Raw genomic sequence first — 19,833 nt, forward strand, 5'->3', positions numbered from 1 at the left:
TATTTCCCCTTGTTTATTCGCGAGCTGCATCTTTTTCTGCAAACCCCCCCCCCCCCCACCTTAAAGCACACTTTACGTTCTTTGAATTGCACGCCAGTAAACAACAAAAATCAAAATACAGTCCGCGAAGCACACTTTTTTCTTTCTTTTACTCACAAAAAAGCGGCTATAATGCCCGACGGTCATGGCCAGCGTTCAGAAATTAAGCAGAATACCGGCGCCCGCGTCGTTGATAAAATGGACGATGACATGCCATTAAATGCTGGTTCGGCCAGCACGCACACGGCAGAAAATGCACTGGGCATAGTGACCACGCCAATTTCAGTCCACCAAAGACAGCAACAGAAACCGGTCGTCGCCGGTACACCAGACTCCGCAGTGCTTGACCGCATGCTGGAGCTTGAGAATGTCATCGCGACTGTCAAGTCATCGCTCGACAACCACGCATCATCGTACTATTCGGTTGCTTCCCAAATAGCAGAGTAAGCTTTTCTTCTGATTTGTTGCGAGATTGCGTTTGACACCGAGCAAATACGTGTGAGCAATGCTGGCCGCCTCTTTTCAATACTTTTCAATGGCCCCCTCTGTCATTGTCACATGAGTGTTCTTTGTCGCTTGTCTTGCCCTTCACCTTGCATGTGCTCTTGCTTCAGCTGCCCTTGTTTCTTTGTTCAAACATGCACATTGCTTGTTTTCCTTATGTTTGCACTCGTGCCCCCACATGCAACTTACCTATGCTGAGCTTCATCTGTGTTTATTTTGCGTCCATTGTGTAGGTTGAATGTGCGTATTGGGCATATGGGTGTAGCCAACCGGCCTGCGGCAGCAGCCAGCACACGCATTAGCAATATCATTCAAATAAGCAGCGGCAACGGCAGCAGCAGCGGCAAAGCCAGAGACGGCTACGACAGGGCCGCTTCTTTTTCCGCCTTAGCAAAGGACAACAGCACAGCAAGCAAAGACTTCTCCAAGTCCACTATGGCTGTCGCAACGGTAGATGCAAACGCATACGCATATGTAGATGCAAGCGTAGATGCAGACGCAAGTGACAAGGAGGGAAGTGACGAACACTATACCCGCATACAGGAGATGATCGACTCGCTGATCAAGGACGCAGGTTCTGCGCTGAACTCTAGGCCAAACCACCACCAATCTATGGTCCCCAACGACTCTACTGACCTGCCACTCTCCTGCGACTCGATGTGCTCCCCCGAGCAGCTGTCGTCCGTATCCACAGTGTTTGACGACGCAACTACCTCGTATGCGTCACCGAGCTATGCCAAGCGCCCCACAGAAAAGAGCTTTGCCGCATCATTGGCTTACAAGGCATCCGACTGTGCGCCGGAGCTTCATCCGCAGAGGCCGGTGTCGGCACTGAGCATGTCGTCCAGACAGTCTCGCCGGCGCAGCCTCAGGCAGCGGCCGCAGACGCCGGTCGGCAAAGCTCGCGCTCGCGCCGACCCCATGGAGGCCGATGCCGAGTCTGACAGCGAGTATGGCTCAGTCAGCGCAGCCAACAACTACAGCCATAGTTACACGCGCAGCCAGTCCCGGAATGTCAACCTCAGCCTGCGCCATAGCCAGTCCCGCCCACAAAGCCGGCACCAAATGGGCTCTGGCCACTACAGCGACCGCCAGATGGCTAGCAGCCAGCGCACCCGGAAATGGAGTGGGCGCTACCGATCAGACACAGTTGACACCTTTACGACGAACTCGTCGGAAACCTGCGTGTCTCCGAGGAATAGGATTTCTAGGGAATTTCGACACACGCCGATATCTCAGACGTACTCTGGGTCACACGCCATGTCGGAAAGCTTCTACGCGCATCCAAACAGGCAATTTGAAGTTAGGGATATTGTGGACTACGAGGAGGAGCCGCTGTCACACCAGCCGACAATGCAACAGGACATTGTCAACACACGCAGTGGCCAGAGGCACGAGTTCCCCCAATTTTATGCCGAAGATAGCTTTACCACGCGTCATCATCAACAGCAGCAGCCTGGGGATAACAGCCCGCTGTCGGGAAGCAATGTGCCGCTGATCCAGCGTCTCCGCAACTCTGTGACGCGAGCGGTTCTCCGATCGGCATCGTTTGTTGATGACAGCGTCAAAGACGACATTGCGGCCTATTCGAGCAGCCGCAGATGCTCGGTGGACAGCGGTAGCGCCCAGCCGCTTTGCACACGCAGCAGCACGACGGCCAGCGAGATGTCGCCGACCGCTGCGGCAAGAAAAATGCCATTTCATTGGGGGCCGATGTCGCCGGGCGGACTCGGAGCAAGGAGCTTTGGAACCATTGTCAATCCAGTTAAGAGCCCGTCGACTCTGCAAGCATCTGCGCGCGAAAACATTCCTGTGTCGCTGTCGCCACTTTGGAGCCGGCGGAATTGTGGGGGTGATAGCTCGGGCGAGGTGTCGCGGAGCAACTTAGCTTTCGACAGAAAGCTGGGTGCCTCGCATCGCGACAGTGCGCACCCCATTGCTGACTTGAGAGTCAGCAGTCCAAGGCCCTCGGCAATGCAAATGAGAGCGGATATGGCCGAGTACGAAATTCGCAGGCCCGATTCTATCGAGGAGTACGACAGCAGCAACGAAGACAGGGCGCTATTGGAAAACACCAGCTCTGGTCGGCAGCTAATAACCAGCGTGGAAACCAACGATGATAACAGCGACAATTTGTCTGGGATATTCGGCATTGTCAGTCTGATGTACTGGACATTACTGTTCACTCTTGGCGCGCTGATGCTGGACTCGTTTCTTTGCCAGGTTGCGGGCAAGCGCGTGATGGGCACGGTAGACAAGATCTCGCAGACTGAGGGCAGCACTGCCGAAGACAAGGATGCGAAGAAGAAGCAGCGGGAATCTGGCGGGTTGTCGAAAGTGGACATTGACGAGGTCAATGTTGCAAACACTGTTGGCCGCTTTGTGCGCTGGTACATTGAGGGGCCGGATGACATGGCGGGCAATCGGCCGAGCGCTGCTTCTTCTACTCCTTCCTCCTCTCTGGTTGCTGGTGTTGGCCGTTCGCAGCCACACTCTTTGCGCGCAAGCAGGGCGACGGTAAAGCGCGGGTCTTTCAAGCACGTCGAATAATCAGGCAAACAATTCTTATATGTGGCATAAATTTACTTTGTAACAAGGTGTATATAGTGTGTATACATTGTGAAACGCAAAATTAACTTATGCCAAGTGTGCCAGAGGTGACTTTGGAATGGCGACTTGCTCTATCTGGGGCTGCGGCTGTGGCTGCATTATTTTGCGTGGCAGGCGCGAGCGCTTAGATTCGGACACGCTTGTGGCCTTGACAACCTTCAGCATGGCAGTGAGCTTATGGGTAGTGCGCGACTGCTTGGTCCCGGCCGAGCCGCGCACCAGACCAGATGCTGCCTTGCTACACCCGGTCCCCAGCAACGAAGCTAAAGCTGCGTCTGACTTTTTATGCTGCTTTTTTTGCTTTGTCACTGCGGCGGCAAGCGCCTTTGAGAGCTTCGTCTCTGCCTTCAATGTCGTCGGCGGGCTGCAAATGCTGCTAATTGACATGATATTTGACAAAGTGCGCTTGACCTCGACATCATCGATGTCATCGACGCTGCTGCTCTCGCCATAGTGTGGGGTATCCTGGTCCGTCGCGGCGGAATCGGCGGCCTTGATGGGAAGCAGGCTGATTGCCTGGTCCGAATCACCAGATACATAAAAGTCAAACACATCCTCCCAGCCTCGTGCCGGCTCATCGCGGTTAATAAAGATGGTCTTCCCCGCGCCAGCGCGCTTGGCTTTGAGCGAGCATGAGCGCACGCAGCGAGACATTTCCTTGACCATGCGCTTGATTCCGGGGATCTTGAGTGATGTGCCGATGACAATGAGCAGATCTGGCCTCCGCTTGAGATCGAATTCACTCAGAGCCCCGATAACCTCCTACGAGTTGAATTGAGACAAAAATAAAATAAAAATGGACAATGCTTGAATTGATGCGGTTTTGATATCTAAAATATTACTGCAGCTAAGTGCGTGTGGCTATTGTCGATGCAGGAGCAGTAACTCGAAAAAGCATAAAAATGAAGAACATCAAACGACCAAAAACAAAATAACATTTGTGCTCATTTACAAATGTGGAGAGCAAGTAGCTAGCTAGGGGGAGAGGGGGGTTCACAAATAAACGTCACAATTCATATTCCTTTTTTCAGCAATGTACTTACGCTTTGAGGATGTGCTTCGTTATACAGCACAATATCCGGGCGCAATACACCAGAAGCCACAGCGCGCTTGCCAACCAGATCGCGAATGATTTCAGTCTCCTTGCATCTCGGGCAAGGTGGCGGTGCCCCCTCACAGAATTCTTCGACCAGTTTCTCTGTAAATGGATAACGCGTGTGGCAGATTGTGCATACCACATTGTCCAAGTCTCCATGCAGTTGCACTGCCTTTGTAAATGTTTTGTCAAGGGTCGTTTGTCGCCTGCGCTTGGGGGCCAGTTTCTGCTGTTGTTTTTTGAGCTTTGTCTGTGACCGTGTCTCTGCTCGTTCGCCCGGCTGTGCGTCTAATGATGTGTTTGCCGGCGTGCCGCCTGTAGCAGAGCTGTTACGTTCAGAGAGCTGCAAATTGCTACTGTTACCCTCTGACAAACATTCTTCCTGGCTACCTCTCGCCTTGCCCGAGGCACTGTGGGTGGCGGATGCTGGTTTTTGGAACGACGTCTCCAAGCCAATGCGTTTTTCCAACGAGTCAATGTTCTGTGTGTAGCAGCGCAAGAGCTTGCCGCACTCATCCAGCTCCTTTATAAACATGTGCGTTGGCGTGCAATTGGCCTGACTGACAAGGGTGCGTAGCTCGCCCATGAAGTTGTAAAATACGCTAATCATCCCTGCGTCGCCAAATAGCGTCGCATCAAAGAGATCTTTCCCGTTGGAAACAGAGTTGGGATATTTTTGCTTGAGCTGCTGAAATAGCCCATCAGGAGAGCGAAAGTCGGGGATGCCTGAGGACACGGATATGCCGGCACCGGTTATTATGATACACCGCTGGCAGCCCTGGACGGCGCGCTGGATTTCGCGTAGAGTAGCTGCGCTATCGTCATTATGTTCGGCGGCAGGCGAGGTTGTGGTTGTGGTTTGGCCAGCGCAGTCATTGCTGCCATCCTGCGTGGTGCTGTTGCTGATATCGCGCAAATTCAACCTCTTCATTTCGAATCGAAAAAAATATGTATAGTATGTCAAAAAAAGATGTACAAATAAAATAATAGAAGTGCAAAGCAAAGGAGTGGAACAATCAAATGGGCATGATCCACAAAGGAAGAGCGGGAAGGGGCGAAACATCACAATTTGTGACAATGCGCCTTCTTTCTAAATCCACAATGTTTGTGCGCTCCAAAAAAACTAATTAGAAATTTCTGATATCTTTGGCCAGCAATTGCTCAGAATTCAATGTTCAATATATCTACAAGCTTGATCTGTCCGGATTAAATTTATTTGTAAATTACGGTCTGGTATTCCAGACCGCAAAACAAGCAAAAGTCACATCAAAAGTTAAGCTCGCTCACTCACTCGACTCAGAAAATGTTGGATTTCATCAGTCTGTCCGACAGTCTCCGTCTGCTTCTTGTTCCCCCACCCCAACCAACATGCTGTGATTTCCTTCTGACAGACGTCACTGAGAAGCAGCGGCATTGAGTGTGAAGAGGGATACCTTGAAACACAAGTTTCCACTTTTTTTTTTTAAAAAAACAATCGTTCGACTCGCGGATAAATGTTTGGATATTTGGTATTAAATTCTGTGAGCCCTTTGCACAAATTTCAATGTCTCTCAGGCGTCTTCTTAGCCTGCACGCCTCCTTAAAATACATTTAATATTTTTCGAAGGAAAAAAAACCAGGTGGAATAATTATTTACGTCATGACTGTCTTGTCCTTTTAAGTATTTTCTTTTTACTCTTTGAACTGAAGACAGCACTTAATAAAAATGTGATGGCGAAAAGGGGAAGCGCAAAAGGCTCAAAAAGGATGTCCTGGCGCTTTTTTTTTGTGCGCCAAACATTGGCGATTGGTTTGGAAGCTAAAAAGGGAGGGAGTAAAGCAAAGGAAAAAAGCAGCAGCAATACCGCTTTAAACTGGCCAAAGGAAAACAATGAATTTTTTTCTCGCTCCCTCTTTCTTTTACTTTACATTCATTACTTTTTCCACTATTAATTATTTATATTACACGCCTTTTTTTGAGTACACTTTTTTTTAGCCTTCGTATTATTATCCTATTGACTTTCATCTCTCTGGTTTTTTTCTAATAGAGAGAAGGCCCTGATATTCACACACATATACATCCCCGTTGCATTATATGAAACCTATTTTAGCAAAAGTGACAGTGTACTGGTTGCTGGCAACTAGCGCACTGCTTGCCACGACCACACCCGCAGCTGCCGAGCCCCGGGTGCCGCGCATTCACAAGCGCGTAGTAGAGGTCAGCAGCACAGAAATACTCCCACCCAGTACGCCGGCCACACCAATCCCAAATGTGGCGCTGATGCGCCACCCACGCCAGCTCCTCTCCAATATCCTCGATATACTTAACCCGGGAAACATTGGCAAGGACAGCAGCGACTCAGAGTCAAATGCAGCGGCAGATGGTGAAGAATCCACACAGGTGACAGACGATGAAACCACGCCGACTCAGGAGCCGTCGTCGACCACGCCAACGACCAGGTCTACGAGCAGAAATACGTCCTCGTCAAGGTCTATGTCCGATACCGAGACAACCCCAACTAGTGATACGGGTGATGACGGCGATGTGGTGACAGTTACGAGCTCGACGACGCAGACCAGGGCGTCGTCAAGCACAAGCAAATCGGAATCCTCGACAAAGTCGTCGGACGACAACGACGAGTCAACTGACGACGAGCCCACAGACACAAATGACGATGAGTCCACGCCCACACCCACTGACTCGTCATCATCAGCCACACGTTCGTCTTCTATTTCTTCTACAAAAACCAGCCTGGTTTTGGTGACGGTCACTAGACCCGGAACCACCATCACTGCGATGGTGTCGGCCTCCCCGACCATCGACCAGGCCAATGGAGAGAAGGCCGATGTCGGAGCAGTCGAGAATCTCACCACGGTCATTGTTGCGCCCACAGTCGCCGCCGTTGCTCTGCTGCTCTTGGCCATTTTGTTCTTCCTGCACAAGAAGCGCAAGAACCGAATCAGGTATGATGGCGAGGATGCGTTTGCCAGTGGTCCCACCAAGCCGTATACCCCGCCGACTAAGCCGTACGCCCCGCCGAACCAGGTTAACTCGGTGTTTAACCCTACAGGCCACAGCAACGACGGGTACGTCAAGGAAGAGAATGACCTGTTCACATCTAACGAGAGGCGGATGGGTGACCATTACTCGCCTCCACAGCCGGCTAATGACAATACGCAGCTGCTGCCTAACTCTCAGTACCAGCAGCAGCAAGCTCCCTTTGCTCAGCACGCCACTGGAGACTATATGCAGGCACCCGGAGCTGCGCCTGTGGCTGGAGGAGGGTTGTATGGCGTTCCTCTGCAGCAGCAGCCGTCTCACCAGTCGGTTCGTCAGCCCCCACAGCCGATTATGAACTGGCAGCAACAGCCTCCTCGGCCTCAACAGGGTGCGCCGTACAATAATAACAACAATGGGTATTGGGCCTGAGCTAGGACGTCGGTATCCTTTTGTCTATTTTTAGCACTTCGGAATTAGTGGTGGCCATGCACTTCAAAGTAGCATATTGTTTGGCTTGACTTCGCAAAACGTCGCACGACAAAATTTTTTTCGCAAATATTTGCGTGTATATTTTCTCATATTTCCGTTATTCATTTTCTCGTCGCAGTAAATATCTAAATGACAACAATTTTTACGACTGCACTCGCGATTCGTTGAGGGGATAAAGCATGTCCGTGTTAATTTATAAATATATACATTTTAATTCAAAGCTCTTGCAAAGAACGACCGAGTAACCTCAGGGTTGGGACAATTGGCAGCCTCCCTCTTCGTCTCGGCCTGCGGGATCCACTTTTTAATAGACTCAATGCGTGAATCGGTCGACGGATGCGTGTTGAGGAACTGCGGCGGACTCACGCTCTCTGCAGTCTTCATCCTCTCCCACAGACCTACGGCCTCCCTGGGGTCATAGCAGGCCGACGCCATGAAATACAGACCCAACTGGTCAGCCTCCTGCTCGCACTGCCTGCTGTTGGGCAATTCCAAGAGCAAGCCCGACATGGCCTGGCCAATTTGTAAAACGCTGGGATCAACGAACAGGCTGGCGACCAAGTAGACGAACTGCAGTAAACTGGCCTGCGATAGCTTTTCAGCCGAGTGGCGTGCATACTGGTGGGCTATTTCGTGGGACAGTACAGTAGCCAGTCCGTCTTCGTTAGCTGCTACTGAAAGAATTCCGCTGAAGACAAATATTTTGCCGCCGGGCAACACAAATGCGTTCTTTTCGGGCGACCTAATCACGTGTATCTCCCAGTCCCCCTGCATCCCGGTGGCCTTGATAATGCGCTGCGCAATCCTCCGCACGTAGAGATCCGTAGGGGTGCCACGCGGCTCCAGCTGGTTCCGGTACTGAGATATGATCGAGAGATAGGCCTGCGAGCCCGCCTGCTGCTCGTCGTCGCTCGTGACGTTGATGAAGCGCCGGCGGCCAGTGGGCGAGTCCTCGAGGTGCACTTGGTAGTAGATGGCGCCGCCAGTGCCAGCCACTCCGGTCGTGTACCAGAATCTGCGCGTTTGCCAGAGAGGTATCTGCTGATACTGATACTGCCGCTGCCGCTGGTCTTGGTCGTTGTGGCTGTCGTTGGTGCGTCGGTATGGGTTTTTTTGAATTTGCAAGGAGCGGTACTGCGAGTAAATCGAGGCCGGCGCGCGGCGAGGCGCAGCGAGAAAAAGGATCCTTCGGAATAACATTTTACTAAAACTGCCTTATTGTTTAGAAGACAAAAAGGTGTATTTAATTATTGGTAATATGGAAAGGCAAGAACGAAAGAAAAATAAAGTGATCAGGCGATGAACGAAAATTGGGGCGGATGACGTCTTGGGGACCAAAATGTTGATGCGGATTGCAATTCTCACATGCAATGCTTTAGGAAATCTGCAGGCAGTTTGCACCTATTTCATTTGCACTATAGATACATCAAAATTTAAATAGCGGATTCCTTTGTACAAAAAAAAAGACAATTTTGATGGCTTGTCATGTCCATCCGTCTGTTTGTCACGTACTCTATGTTGCACAACGAATCTCTCTTGCCTCTCTATTTGTTTGTTTGTTTGTTTTTTGTGTATTTTTTACTTTTGTTTATAGTGAATGTGCTTCTGGGTCTGAATTTGCGAGTTTAGAGGAGCAAATAAACTCATCCAACACCAATAGCCTTTTTGTACTTTGTTCTTTTAATTATATATATCGGATTCTCATTGGTTACCATACACAAAATCATTGCAAAATAAGCTTGTTTTCAAGCCATTCGCTCGCATATTTTTATACATATTTTAAAAAAAATTCGGTTTGTTTGTTTGTTTATAATAATTCCCTCCCCTGTAAATAAGGGTCTATTGACTTTTTTTGACAAAAATGAATGGCGAGTTTACTTTCAGGTCGTCTGCGGATGACGTAGAGCAAGCCCAACAAATAGAGGATGAGTATGGCGATGGCGGGGCACTGGACCTGTCAGAAGAGTTTGAGCACTTCCAGCCATGGGACTCGCCACGGCTTCATGTCGGGCAGCCATTGCTCAGCGACACATCGACGATGATAGACGACAGCGCCATGGGGTCAGCAGAGCCGTTCCCGGGATACAATAGTATTGGCGCGCAGCAGCCGCAGGATTCAGCGAGCGGCGCGAGCGCCACAAACCACTACCACTATTACTACCAACAGCAGCAACACCACCACCCCCACCACTACCACTACCCCAGCAGCAACAGCAACAGCAACAAGCAAGGGTATGCTTTCCGAAAGCGCCATATTCCGTCCGAGAACGATTTTCCTGTGGGGGAGCCAATATCATCGGACCCATTGACATGGTACTTGGAAAACAATCCTGGGTCTCTGGGACCAGCTTCAGGCGCGGCAGCGGCGGCGGCCAATTCGGGAAGCAATGCGTGGTTAGCCCAGCTCCTAAGAGCAAATGAGATTGGTGGCGAGTGGACGGACGAAGAAAGTATGTCAAAGCGGTGGAGCCAGCGAAGGGACACGATTGAGTCGCTGGCCAACGATGACGGCGAGTTCAGCCGCTATGACCCGCACTGGGACGACATGATCACGTTCCGCCAGACACGCATGCGAGTACCGAGGGAGCGTGCGTGGTCAGGTTCCGAAACATCGTCGGTTTGCGAACCCACCGTGAACGTGCGAAAAGGCGGGTGGCGCCGGATGCTGCCCCTGGCTACACACCCGGTAGGACGAGCACTGGTTCTGACTGCATTGCCTGTGCTTATTGTTCTCTTGTGGTGCTCTGTGCCCCTGCGCACTGACACGGTCATTAGGCCGGATGGGCCGGTGGAGCGGCTAAACTTTTGGTTTTTCCTTTTCTTCTATTACGGCATCTACAATGCCGTGGCGTTGTCTCTGGTGACGCAGATATTCCATGTTTACTCATTGACGTGGTGGCCACGGTCTATGTCTGGAGTTCTGGCCAATGTCATTTCGTGGGTGTTTACCACGTCCCTGGGTGCCCTGGTCTACATGCTCGACACGGGCATCGAAAAGGACCCGCTGATGTGGACATCCCTGACCTTGCTGACGCTGTTTCTGCCCGTGCTGATATCGTTTGTCAGCATCCAGCAGCATCACCGGCGGTCAAAGCGTAGGCTGCAGGGCTCGGCCGAGGAGCGGCCCCTGGTTGCCACAGCTACGGAATGGCGCACGCCCACGTCGTATCGCCGCTTCCTCTGGTTCTGCTCCTCTTTCCTCCTGTGGTACGCTGCTTTGGCATCCGGCGAGTACCTCGCGTACGTATACACGGAGACCCTGCCGCACTCGACCAAAGACGGGTTCTACTACGTGTACTCGTGGATTGCCACCGTCAACATACTGTCTGCCACTGCCAGCTGGGTAGTCAGCACCAAGGTGCGCTCTTGGCCACTGCAACACATCTACACGCTGTACTTCTTCATGACGTACTTTATCTTTTATCGCAACCTGTTCTCGCGCTTGCAGAACCCTGAGCAGGTTGTGTTTATTCAGCTGGTGTCATCTCTGTGGGTCGTCTTTATTTATCCGCTGAGAATGGCCCATTGGGTCTATCGCTGCCAGGCCTTTGTTTGCCGCTGGGGCGACGACTACCCGTACGATATCTATGTCAAGCAACTGGGGAGGGCGTTCTTCTTGCGGAACAAGGCCGAGAATGCCACCATGCTAGGGTTCCTGTGCTGGGTCACAGTTTTGCATTTTGGCCCCAATCGCCACCACTATCCACATTTCCGATTCAACCCGAGTGACGATGAGTTCAACTACAAGTATGGCCTGATTGTGCGTGCCTCGGTGTACGTGTGGATCAGCGAGCTGATGTCGGGTCGAGTTGTTAGGTGCCTGTTCAGGTGGATCTACAATCACAATATCAGCTGCGAGGCCGTCGATGATTTCCGTCGCTATCCGCATGTCGTGCCAGTCATGGTTCTGGTGACAATTCACGTTCTGCAAAATATACTATTTGGCATGATTCACCTGGACTTTAGCTAGTCTCCAATAAGGTGCCTTACTTTTTCTTGTTAATTTTATTTTGCATCCCTTAACACAGACAACGAAAAACCGACTCTTGACTCCTAGTTCTTGATCTGGGACACGGCATCGTCGTAGCGTTTGGCCACGTCCTTCCAGTTGATGACACGCCAGATGTTCTTAAAGTAATCGACCTTGACGTTGTTGTAATCTAGGTAATATGCGTGCTCCCAGGCATCTACACCAAGCAGGGGGACGTGCCCGACTGACGAGGGCATGTCCTGGTTGGCCGTCGTAATGACGTCCAGCTGGCCCTTGGGGTTGAGCGTCAGCCATCCCCATCCGGATCCGAAAATGCCCGCTGTCTTTCCGTTAACCACCTGCGTCAGCTGGTCCAACGACCCATACTGCTCGATGATCTTTTGCTTCAGAGCACTCTCATGCAACTGGCCGCCGCCGTTTTTCTCGCCAATAAGGTTTTTCCAGAAGATCGTATGGTTGACGTGGCCACCACCGTTAAAGTTAATAGCCGAATGCAGAGCCACTTGGCCGGCAATGTCGTTTTTGGCCTGTGCGGCGAGGAACTTCTCCTCAGCAACGTTCAGGTTGGCGACATAGGTTGCATGGTGCTTGTCGTGGTGCAGCTTCATAATTTTGGCCGAAATAACAGGCTCCAGCTCGTTGTAGTCGTAGTCGAGATCAGGGACAGTATGCTTGGTACGGATGCTACCCAGCACGCTGCTGCTGCGAGCGACCTGCTTGGCCACAGTGGTAAGAGTTCTGGTGGCAATGAGCATAGCTTAACTAAATTTAGTAATATAATATAATATAATATAATTATTTGAAGACAAAAAAATCTAAAGAAGCAAAGAAAGGTTTGTCATTTTTATTTGTGTTTGTGGAGATAATGTGAATAAAAGATAATCACATTTTATTTTCAACTTTCACTCCCCTCATCCACTTTTCTTTACTATTTCCGCCCGACAAATCAGTAGATCATCACTTTCCCACTTGATTATTATGAAATATCTGGTCCAGGCTGCAATTGGCACACTCCAACTATATAACTTATTTTGCAGCAGTCGCTGCACACATCAGTAAGTAATCATTATATGAAGTTGGACCTCAAATAAAACAAAAACAAGGAAAAATAAGGAAATCTTAAGAGAGCTGGCGGCAGTCAGATATAATGACATGTTTACTGGTACCACCTGACTGGCTGCCATATGCCTCAATTCTCTTGAGTGTCCATACCCTCAATGACTTTGCCAAAGACAACATGCTTGTTATCCAGCCAGTCAGTTTTCACAAAAGTGATAAAAAACTGAGAGCCATTGGTATTTGGGCCAGCATTTGCAATAGCCACAGTGCCTGGACCATCGTGCTTGAGAATAAAGTTTTCATCTTCAAATAGTGTGCCATTAATTGATTTGCCACAAGTACCATCCCGATTTATAAAGGCACCGCCCCGCACCATAAAGCTGGGAATTACGCGATGGAATGGGCTACCCACGTAGCCAAAACCCTTACTGCCAGTACACAACTGGAGAAAGTTATCGGCAGTCTTGGGAACAATGTTAGCGTACAGAAGAATGTTGATATTCCCGATTGGGTTACCACCAGAAGTAATGCTAAACGATACGACGGGGATTAAAGTACATATTTGTAAAAATCAGCTGTTTGTAAGTGTAAATTAAAAACTAGTGAAAATAAGATGGTGTTATAGTAAGAGGGGGGTGTGAGGAGCACTAGTTGTCTAGTGTTAAAAGTTAGGGGTGATTTTATAAAAGGTTTTATTACTGATGTTTCTAAAGTACTGCTAGGGGCCAGCCTCATCTTATATATGTGCCCTGTCGCCTTTGTTGTGCCCATTGTCAATTGTGCGCTCCGTTGGTGAGAACTGGATCTTCTGCGAGCAGACCGGTATCTTGGGAAGTCAATGTTGTGGTTTTCGTGCGTGTACGCTCATGCGTGTGCATTGCAGAATGGGGAGCATGTTTGGGCATCAATGTAATGCCTCCCTAATTTTCGCCTGTATAATCCAATTAATACCCTATCAATCGGGATGCAGATGGAAACTTGTTTCGCGATTGTCAACCTCAACATCCACTTCCATATCTTTGGGTTGTGCAACAGTATTATATGTATACTGTGTTCTAATTTACTTGGGTTTTTGATATATTTTGGTGACAATGGACAATGATCGCTGAGTACATTATTGCCACTGAACCGCTGGTATTGTGAGGAGAAGGTGTATGAGCAATATTGTAGTAATATTAGAAAAGTAGGGGGTGATTTTATAATTGGGTTTTGATACCAGCGTTTCTAAAGTGCTACCAGCACCGGCCTAGGCTTATATATGTGTCTCCTTGCCTCCGCTGTGCACTCTGCCAGCTGTGCACTCCGTTGGCGAAAACTGGTTATTATGAAAATAACCTGGGTCTCTGATATGCCATTGTTGTGGCCTTTGCTTGTGTACGCCAGTGCACACATATTTCAAGACAGAAAATGTGTCTGGATGACAATAGTGGCGCCTGATTTGAGCCCCTATGATCTAGTCCATATTAAATCTATTAGCCTGCAGGCGGGAATCTGTTTCACGATTCTCAACATCAACACTCACTTCTATATCATCAAACTGCTCAACAAATTGATATGGTAACTCAATCCAAGACTGATGCTATCTTTTACACAATACTTAATCTACCGACTTGGCAATTATTACATTTCAGGACAAGACATTGCGTCTTCATGGTACTTGAGGACACCGACGTACAATAGAAACGACATTTGATGACATCAGCGTTCATAAAATAATCATCGACGCTGGTTTAATCCTGGCGCATAGCAATTAAAGCAAAAATACCATGTGCAGTCGGCTATGTCCGCCTTTGAAGTAAAAATAAAAGTATTTGCAATATAATTTGGATATAATATTAAATGAAAATGAAAATGGTAAAATAAACCTAAACATCATCGCTCTGCTCGCTAGCCTCGCTCGACCCTCCCGTGCGGCGTTGGTCGTCCAAAATCTTTCTGCAGTCATCGGCATATTTATCGAGAATGTCTACAAACTTCTTAGAAATCTCAGACGCTTTTTCTGCACGCTTTTCAATTGGATCGATGCACTGGTAGGTGCGATTCTTTAGGAGTAATGCGTGTCTTGCAAAGCTTGTGAGTCCAGGTCGGGACACTGGCACAGATAAGTCGTCGTTAGTGTCATCATACACCCTCCGAACACGAGTTCCCACAAACTCTGGCCCGAATTCAGCATTATCGACAAGCGCAGTGCGGAGATCATGTAGCAAACATTGAAGCAGTTTTATGTCTTCAATATCTGGATTCAGGCAGAAAACAATATCAGATAAGCCGTCACTGGAATTTAGATATGTGCGCTTCTTCTTAGCAATAGCTATGTACGGACCAGACATGTGCCACTCGCAAATAAGCGGCTTAATTTCCTCACCCCAACAATCCACTTTTTTTGCGCGTAGAGTCTCCGTGCTAAATCCGAATGTTCCAAGCCAGGCCAAAACATAAATCAATGCTTCGCAATCGTCGAGTACTGTGCGCGTGTTGTTGTTCCCCTCCAGGTCATTGATAGGGAGGAACTGGAGTGTTCCGGAGCGCTCACTGCGAACTGTACGACTCTGCGAATCGAGGTTGATGGCATGGTCATAATCGATCAACATGCCCTTGACGGTGCCATCCATCATACGCCGAAATAATATGTTTTTCGGACATATGTCATGGTGAAATATATGGCAGTTCTCGGCAATGGTGTGGTGAGCACGCATAGCATCGGCACAAACAATGATTAGCTCTTTAATGGTCTTTAGCTCGTTGAGAGGCAGACCAATTGGCGACATAGCAATGCGCTTGTGTGCACGCAGGGGAATCTTCTGAATCTTCTCACCAACCCGGACATCGTCAAAAAGATCGCCAAGAACACTGCGCGTTGTGTCCTCTGCAAATGTGTTGTCCTCTGCAAATGTGTTGTCCTCTGCAAATGTGTTGTCCTCTGCAAATGTGTTGTCCTCTGCAAATGTGTTGTCCTCTGCAAATGTGTTGTCACTGCAACTCTGGAATTCAACTCGACCGCCGGCTATGAGGACCGGGTATGTGCCTGCAAGCTCTGGGTGGCTCTTGAGAGTCTGTGTGATTTTGCGTAGGTGAGCGACCTCGTCGCGCATGTCCTCATCGTTGCCATCAGCCACTTCGGTCCAGGAGTCCTTGATTATCACATGGCAATCATCCCGAGTGATGGGCCTTTTGTCGGTTGGCCTGACATCTGTTGCTAAAAAGCACCGTGTTCGCTTCCCAAATGGCTGGTCGGATACAATAACTAGATCATTACTGTAATAGGTGTTCCACTTGGGTTTTGGAAAACCACTGCAACCACTGCCGCTATTGTTTTCGCCGCCGCTATTGTTTTCGGTGCCACTATTGTTTCCGCTGGCGCTATTTTTTCCATCTCTGCCGCTATTTCTGCTCCCGCTATTGTTTCCGCTGGCGCTATTTTTTCCATCTCTGCCGCTATTTCTGCTCCCGCTATTGTTTCCGCTGGCGCTATTTTTTCCATCTCTGCCACTATTTCTGCTGCCGCTATTGTTACCGCCGCTGATACTACTGCCACCGCTGCTACTGCTGCCACCATTGTTGTCATCGCATAGTGCTATTGGGACTTTGATTTGGTAGCAGCGGATGTCTGCCAGGTACTTGAGCGTCGGGTCATATCCCAGCCGGTAATCCTCCGTGTACGAGTAATTGGCAATTACATGCACAAATTCTCGCAGCCCAGGCTTTGTCCGGATGTCGAACTCGTGGGACTGGAGGACGTAGTGGGGCCCAAAAACGTAAGCAGAAATTACGCTCCCGCAAATTGTCCAGCCCCATGGGAAACGCCGGTCATGCTGATTGGCATGGACATTGCGAATATACCGCAGGACTTGGGATGCAGCACCCAGTTTGTCGGCGGCAGACGACCCTGTTTTGGCTTCTATAATGCCAAAGAGCGAACTATACCACACCTTTCCTGCAGATGCGCGAGTAAGCTTTGCAACATTCTTCCACTTGAAGACTGTGTCGCAAACAGGAGCATCTCGAGGCTTGAGCTCGACACCAATGTCAATGCGCTCTGCATCCTGTGCATCCTCCAACACAGTGTCGGCTGTACATGAGGGCAGAACTAGCCGACGAAGCAGTGACTGGTTTCCACTCGGCGTTTTGTGCTGATCCAGCCACTGGATGGCACGTGCAATAAAGCAAAGGAGGGCGGTGATGCATGGATACATTGACCTCTCATTGCCCTGCACCTTGCTTGTAAACGGGCTGACCTTGCTTGTCCAGTCTGAATATGCCATGCTGTGCTCGCGCAGCTTGGACAAGAGGGACATGAAGTCGTCAGGGCTTTCAAGAGAAGTATGCTGCTCCAAGCCATTGTCTTGCATAAGCAATGGATGCAGAAGCTGTTTCAGCTGTCTTGCATCATCGGGTGTGTTAGGCATATTTGCAAATATGTCCATTACTTTGCAGACAATGCCAGCAACATTTTCTGCCTCCTCCTGGTGCCTTTTAGACTGCGGCACCGCCAAACCAAGCACTTTGGCAAAAGGGCCGAAAACATGGTCCCTAAAGCCACGCTTGGCCTCCTCCTTGTGCGCATTTGAAATATGCGTTGCCGATAAACCAAGAGTAGAATTGGTATTCGCGTTCCCGGTGGAGGCCTTGATGGGCGTGTTTTTTGGCGGGTTAAGTGCGTCTTTTTTTTTCTGGGGCGTACCAGCTAAAAATAAAACAAAAATGCACAAAATAAATAACATCAAAATTGAAATAATATGCATATTAGTTTTTAAAATACAACCCCAATTTATATTATAATGTGTGTTAATAATTGTTTACATGTACTTACACTTTTTTTGAATTTTTCGAGCCGGCGGGATTAGCTGATGGTTACGCGCACTGTGGCCTGCGCCTTCATCGCTAACCCCACTTTCGCCCATTCTTTTTACGGTCATTTTCTTGTAAATAAAGATAGCTGAGTACAATATAAAATGTGCAATCTTAATGAAACAAAGTCAGTTGCTGCACTTCAGTTTTGCCATACCAGGCTTTCTTCTTTCCACAGCATGTAAACAAACCCTGCTGGCACAAGCAAAATCCTGGTTCAATTTGCAGCGTGACGGTAATGGCTTAGCTCAATGTCTAAGCCATTGTCCAACCTGTTGCCAGAGCCAGGCCATTCAAACCCAATTGCAACAATAACAAAAAAAATTAAATTATTTGTGCTTATTCTATATCCTATGTGCCATTCTCTATTTTTTGGCACAATGGCTTGGAGCGATTGTATTACAAAACATTAGTGAAAATTTTAATAAAACTCGGGGGCATGAGCAGATACTGCCATATGAGAGATTGAAGCTATTCCTGTGCATTGGTAAGCAGATTAGCCGGTGTGGCAGATGGGTGGGCAGTTGTTTGGCTGTAAGTGTAGTGTGGGCGCATTGTACATAGCAGTGGGTTCGGCTGGCCGTGTGTTGAGCGCATCAGCAAGAAAAAAGCTCCAGCGGGCTCTTTTTCGCCTGGCTCGAAGTGGGACATGGCCATATTCTATATTCATATACAATATCCATATGTCGCGTAGATCATTTTAGTTACCGCCAAAAATAAATCCAGCTCGCGATTGCCCAATCAGTAATCACGCGAACCTGTTGTAAATTAATTTTTATATTTGAATTCGTGGGCAGACGTTTTGTTTTCGGTTGTCCAAACAATATTAAAAGCATTCTCTTTCCTCTTGTTTTCGCACAATTTTCTCTTCACTTTTCACCAATTCACTTTAACCCAAATTCACGCTTTCATTTGTCATTATTAAATTCATTCACTTTCACTTCGCGTCTCGCTTCCATATTCCTACATTCACTCACACACCCATTTCCTTCTTATCATTATTACCACCTTCGCCATGTCCGCTGTTGTCTTGGGAAAGAGGGTTTGTCAAAACGACTGTGCTCAGCCAGCTTCTACAAAGCGGCCGAAGCAACACATGAACCCTTCCCAGCCAACAAACACAAAAAGAAAGGCGGACGCGGCTTCCGAGCAGGCATCCTCCGGCAAGAGAGCGAAGAGAAGCGCGGATAATGCTGTCAACACTGCACCACCGCAAAACAACGTCAACCATATTTTTACGGAGAATACTGCTTCGCGCGAAATTAAGACCCAGCCTGCGCCCACTACGCCGTCTGATAGTAAGTGGCTCGTTGTGCTTTTTATTTTGCAGATGATTATAAGGACCGACAAACATGCCTGCAGCCAGCGTAAAGTGCTTTGGCGCGCTCACAACATACTAACATCATATTATTTTTATCTTATTAGTGGGCAGCACAGCAAACGAGGACAGTCTGGCTAGCAACGAGCAGGCCGGTGCAGCATCCGTCTCTCGCTCTGGCAACACTTGCATCGATGCCAAGGTCAGCACGTTGGAAAGACAAAATATATTTGAGCGCATGGAGCCGGCAATGCGCGAGTTGAAGAGGCATCTTAGCGGACCACATCCTGGCGTCGTTGAACTGGCAGTCCCGTTGACTGTGGGCTACAAACAGAGGGCGGCCACGGTTGCCGAGGCTATCCACCGGGCTATGGAGTGGCATGGTTCTGGCTCGAACCACACGCCGGCTGGCGACTTGGCCATTTTGGAAGAGCTCATCAACACTGACTCACTTCGGTCTGCTAGGCTGACTCGCTCGACACACGCCGCTATTGCTTATTTGGCGAGCAAGCTCAGGGAGAACCACAACGTGTTTTCCAAGTGGATGCGCACACACACATCTGGCGGCGACGAAAGCGACAGCAGCAGCGACAGCGACAGCGACAGCAGCAGCGACAGCGACAGCGACAGCGACAGCGACAGCAGCAGCGACAGCGACAGCAGCAGCAGCAGCGCGAGCAAGGGCGCCGGGTCGTTCATCTCGTTTGTCACTTGTCTTATTCAGGGGCTGCATCAGCACGCCAAGGGAGAGCACGGGCGTCCCGAGCCACGCCGAGTGCTCATTCCGCCTGCTGCAGTTGGTGTCGAGCCAGAGCACACGCAGGTCAATGGTCCGACTGACATGGTCATCGAGCCTGCACCGATCACTATCGCCATCGCCGCAGCCGACAGCCCCGAGG

The 19,833-nt window shown here is 49.3% G+C and overlaps 10 protein-coding genes across 10 annotated transcripts; 3 read left to right on the top strand and 7 right to left on the bottom strand.

Annotated features, from left to right (window-relative positions):
• Window positions 1-171: 171 nt before the first annotated feature.
• BX661DRAFT_168007 (uncharacterized protein) lies at window positions 172-3,093 on the top strand (the record flags this gene model as incomplete). The annotated part of the gene is made up of 2 exons (XM_051533384.1): window positions 172-482; window positions 777-3,093. 2 exons carry the CDS (start codon window positions 172-174, stop codon window positions 3,091-3,093), a joined length of 2,628 nt encoding a protein of 875 aa, XP_051395181.1.
• Window positions 3,094-3,180: 87 nt separating this feature from the next.
• Window positions 3,181-5,663, bottom strand: BX661DRAFT_195391 (DHS-like NAD/FAD-binding domain-containing protein; the record flags this gene model as incomplete). Its single annotated transcript, XM_051537937.1, has 4 exons — window positions 3,181-3,391; window positions 3,434-3,915; window positions 4,197-5,135; window positions 5,643-5,663. The coding sequence occupies 4 exons, from the start codon at window positions 5,661-5,663 to the stop codon at window positions 3,181-3,183; spliced, it is 1,653 nt and encodes a 550-aa protein (XP_051395182.1).
• Window positions 5,664-6,094: 431 nt separating this feature from the next.
• On the top strand, window positions 6,095-7,920 carry BX661DRAFT_175537 (uncharacterized protein). The gene has a single exon (XM_051534098.1). It carries the CDS (start codon window positions 6,324-6,326, stop codon window positions 7,656-7,658), a length of 1,335 nt encoding a protein of 444 aa, XP_051395183.1. The 5' UTR covers window positions 6,095-6,323; the 3' UTR covers window positions 7,659-7,920.
• A 1-nt stretch (window position 7,921) lies between these two features.
• On the bottom strand, window positions 7,922-9,082 carry BX661DRAFT_221747 (peptidase family M48-domain-containing protein). The gene has a single exon (XM_051538842.1). The coding sequence runs from the start codon at window positions 8,916-8,918 to the stop codon at window positions 7,929-7,931; it is 990 nt and encodes a 329-aa protein (XP_051395184.1). The 5' UTR covers window positions 8,919-9,082; the 3' UTR covers window positions 7,922-7,928.
• Window positions 9,083-10,380: 1,298 nt separating this feature from the next.
• On the top strand, window positions 10,381-11,688 carry BX661DRAFT_138870 (uncharacterized protein; the record flags this gene model as incomplete). The annotated part of the gene is made up of 1 exon (XM_051532754.1): window positions 10,381-11,688. One exon carries the CDS (start codon window positions 10,381-10,383, stop codon window positions 11,686-11,688), a length of 1,308 nt encoding a protein of 435 aa, XP_051395185.1.
• Window positions 11,689-11,771: 83 nt separating this feature from the next.
• BX661DRAFT_138427 (putative SOD2-superoxide dismutase precursor, mitochondrial) lies at window positions 11,772-12,467 on the bottom strand (the record flags this gene model as incomplete). The annotated part of the gene is made up of 1 exon (XM_051532720.1): window positions 11,772-12,467. A coding segment is annotated over one exon (696 nt), but the record flags the coding sequence as incomplete, so codon positions are not given.
• Window positions 12,468-12,692: 225 nt separating this feature from the next.
• BX661DRAFT_175542 (uncharacterized protein) lies at window positions 12,693-13,384 on the bottom strand. Its single transcript, XM_051534099.1, has 2 exons — window positions 13,045-13,384; window positions 12,693-12,991 (listed from the first exon to the last, which is right to left on the bottom strand). Exons 1-2 carry the CDS (start codon window positions 13,111-13,113, stop codon window positions 12,899-12,901), a joined length of 162 nt encoding a protein of 53 aa, XP_051395187.1. The 5' UTR covers window positions 13,114-13,384; the 3' UTR covers window positions 12,693-12,898.
• A 1,209-nt stretch (window positions 13,385-14,593) lies between these two features.
• On the bottom strand, window positions 14,594-15,383 carry BX661DRAFT_175545 (uncharacterized protein; the record flags this gene model as incomplete). The annotated part of the gene is made up of 1 exon (XM_051534100.1): window positions 14,594-15,383. The coding sequence occupies one exon, from the start codon at window positions 15,381-15,383 to the stop codon at window positions 14,634-14,636; it is 750 nt and encodes a 249-aa protein (XP_051395188.1). The 3' UTR covers window positions 14,594-14,633.
• Window positions 15,384-16,692: 1,309 nt separating this feature from the next.
• Window positions 16,693-17,475, bottom strand: BX661DRAFT_175549 (uncharacterized protein). The gene has a single exon (XM_051534101.1). It carries the CDS (start codon window positions 17,105-17,107, stop codon window positions 16,856-16,858), a length of 252 nt encoding a protein of 83 aa, XP_051395189.1. The 5' UTR covers window positions 17,108-17,475; the 3' UTR covers window positions 16,693-16,855.
• Window positions 17,476-18,455: 980 nt separating this feature from the next.
• BX661DRAFT_175551 (uncharacterized protein) lies at window positions 18,456-19,601 on the bottom strand. The gene is made up of 2 exons (XM_051534102.1): window positions 19,042-19,601; window positions 18,456-18,914 (listed from the first exon to the last, which is right to left on the bottom strand). The coding sequence occupies exons 1-2, from the start codon at window positions 19,314-19,316 to the stop codon at window positions 18,590-18,592; spliced, it is 600 nt and encodes a 199-aa protein (XP_051395190.1). The 5' UTR covers window positions 19,317-19,601; the 3' UTR covers window positions 18,456-18,589.
• Window positions 19,602-19,833: the final 232 nt, after the last annotated feature.

Source organism: Kickxella alabastrina (genome assembly GCF_025024165.1).
Source record: "Kickxella alabastrina strain RSA 675 chromosome Unknown BX661scaffold_1, whole genome shotgun sequence".
Classification (NCBI taxonomy): Eukaryota; Fungi; Kickxellomycota; class Kickxellomycetes; order Kickxellales; family Kickxellaceae; genus Kickxella; species Kickxella alabastrina.

What these genes read in the sequence shown, in the direction of transcription:
- BX661DRAFT_175537 (XM_051534098.1), top strand. Translation starts at nt 6,324, where the DNA reads ATGAAACCTATTTTAGCAAAAGTGACAGTGTACTGGTTGCTGGCAACT.
- BX661DRAFT_221747 (XM_051538842.1), bottom strand. Translation starts at nt 8,918, where the DNA reads ATGTTATTCCGAAGGATCCTTTTTCTCGCTGCGCCTCGCCGCGCGCCG.
- BX661DRAFT_175542 (XM_051534099.1), bottom strand. Translation starts at nt 13,113, where the DNA reads ATGGTACTTGTGGCAAATCAATTAATGGCACACTATTTGAAGATGAAA. An exon ending in CTTTATTCTCAAGCACGATG is followed by an intron (nt 12,992 to 13,044) that starts GTCCAGGCACTG and finishes AATGGCTCTCAG; the next exon opens with TTTTTTATCACTTTTGTGAA.
- BX661DRAFT_175549 (XM_051534101.1), bottom strand. Translation starts at nt 17,107, where the DNA reads ATGGCTTGGAGCAGCATACTTCTCTTGAAAGCCCTGACGACTTCATGT.
- BX661DRAFT_175551 (XM_051534102.1), bottom strand. Translation starts at nt 19,316, where the DNA reads ATGCCACTCCATAGCCCGGTGGATAGCCTCGGCAACCGTGGCCGCCCT. An exon ending in CTCGTTTGCTGTGCTGCCCA is followed by an intron (nt 18,915 to 19,041) that starts CTAATAAGATAA and finishes CGAGCCACTTAC; the next exon opens with TATCAGACGGCGTAGTGGGC.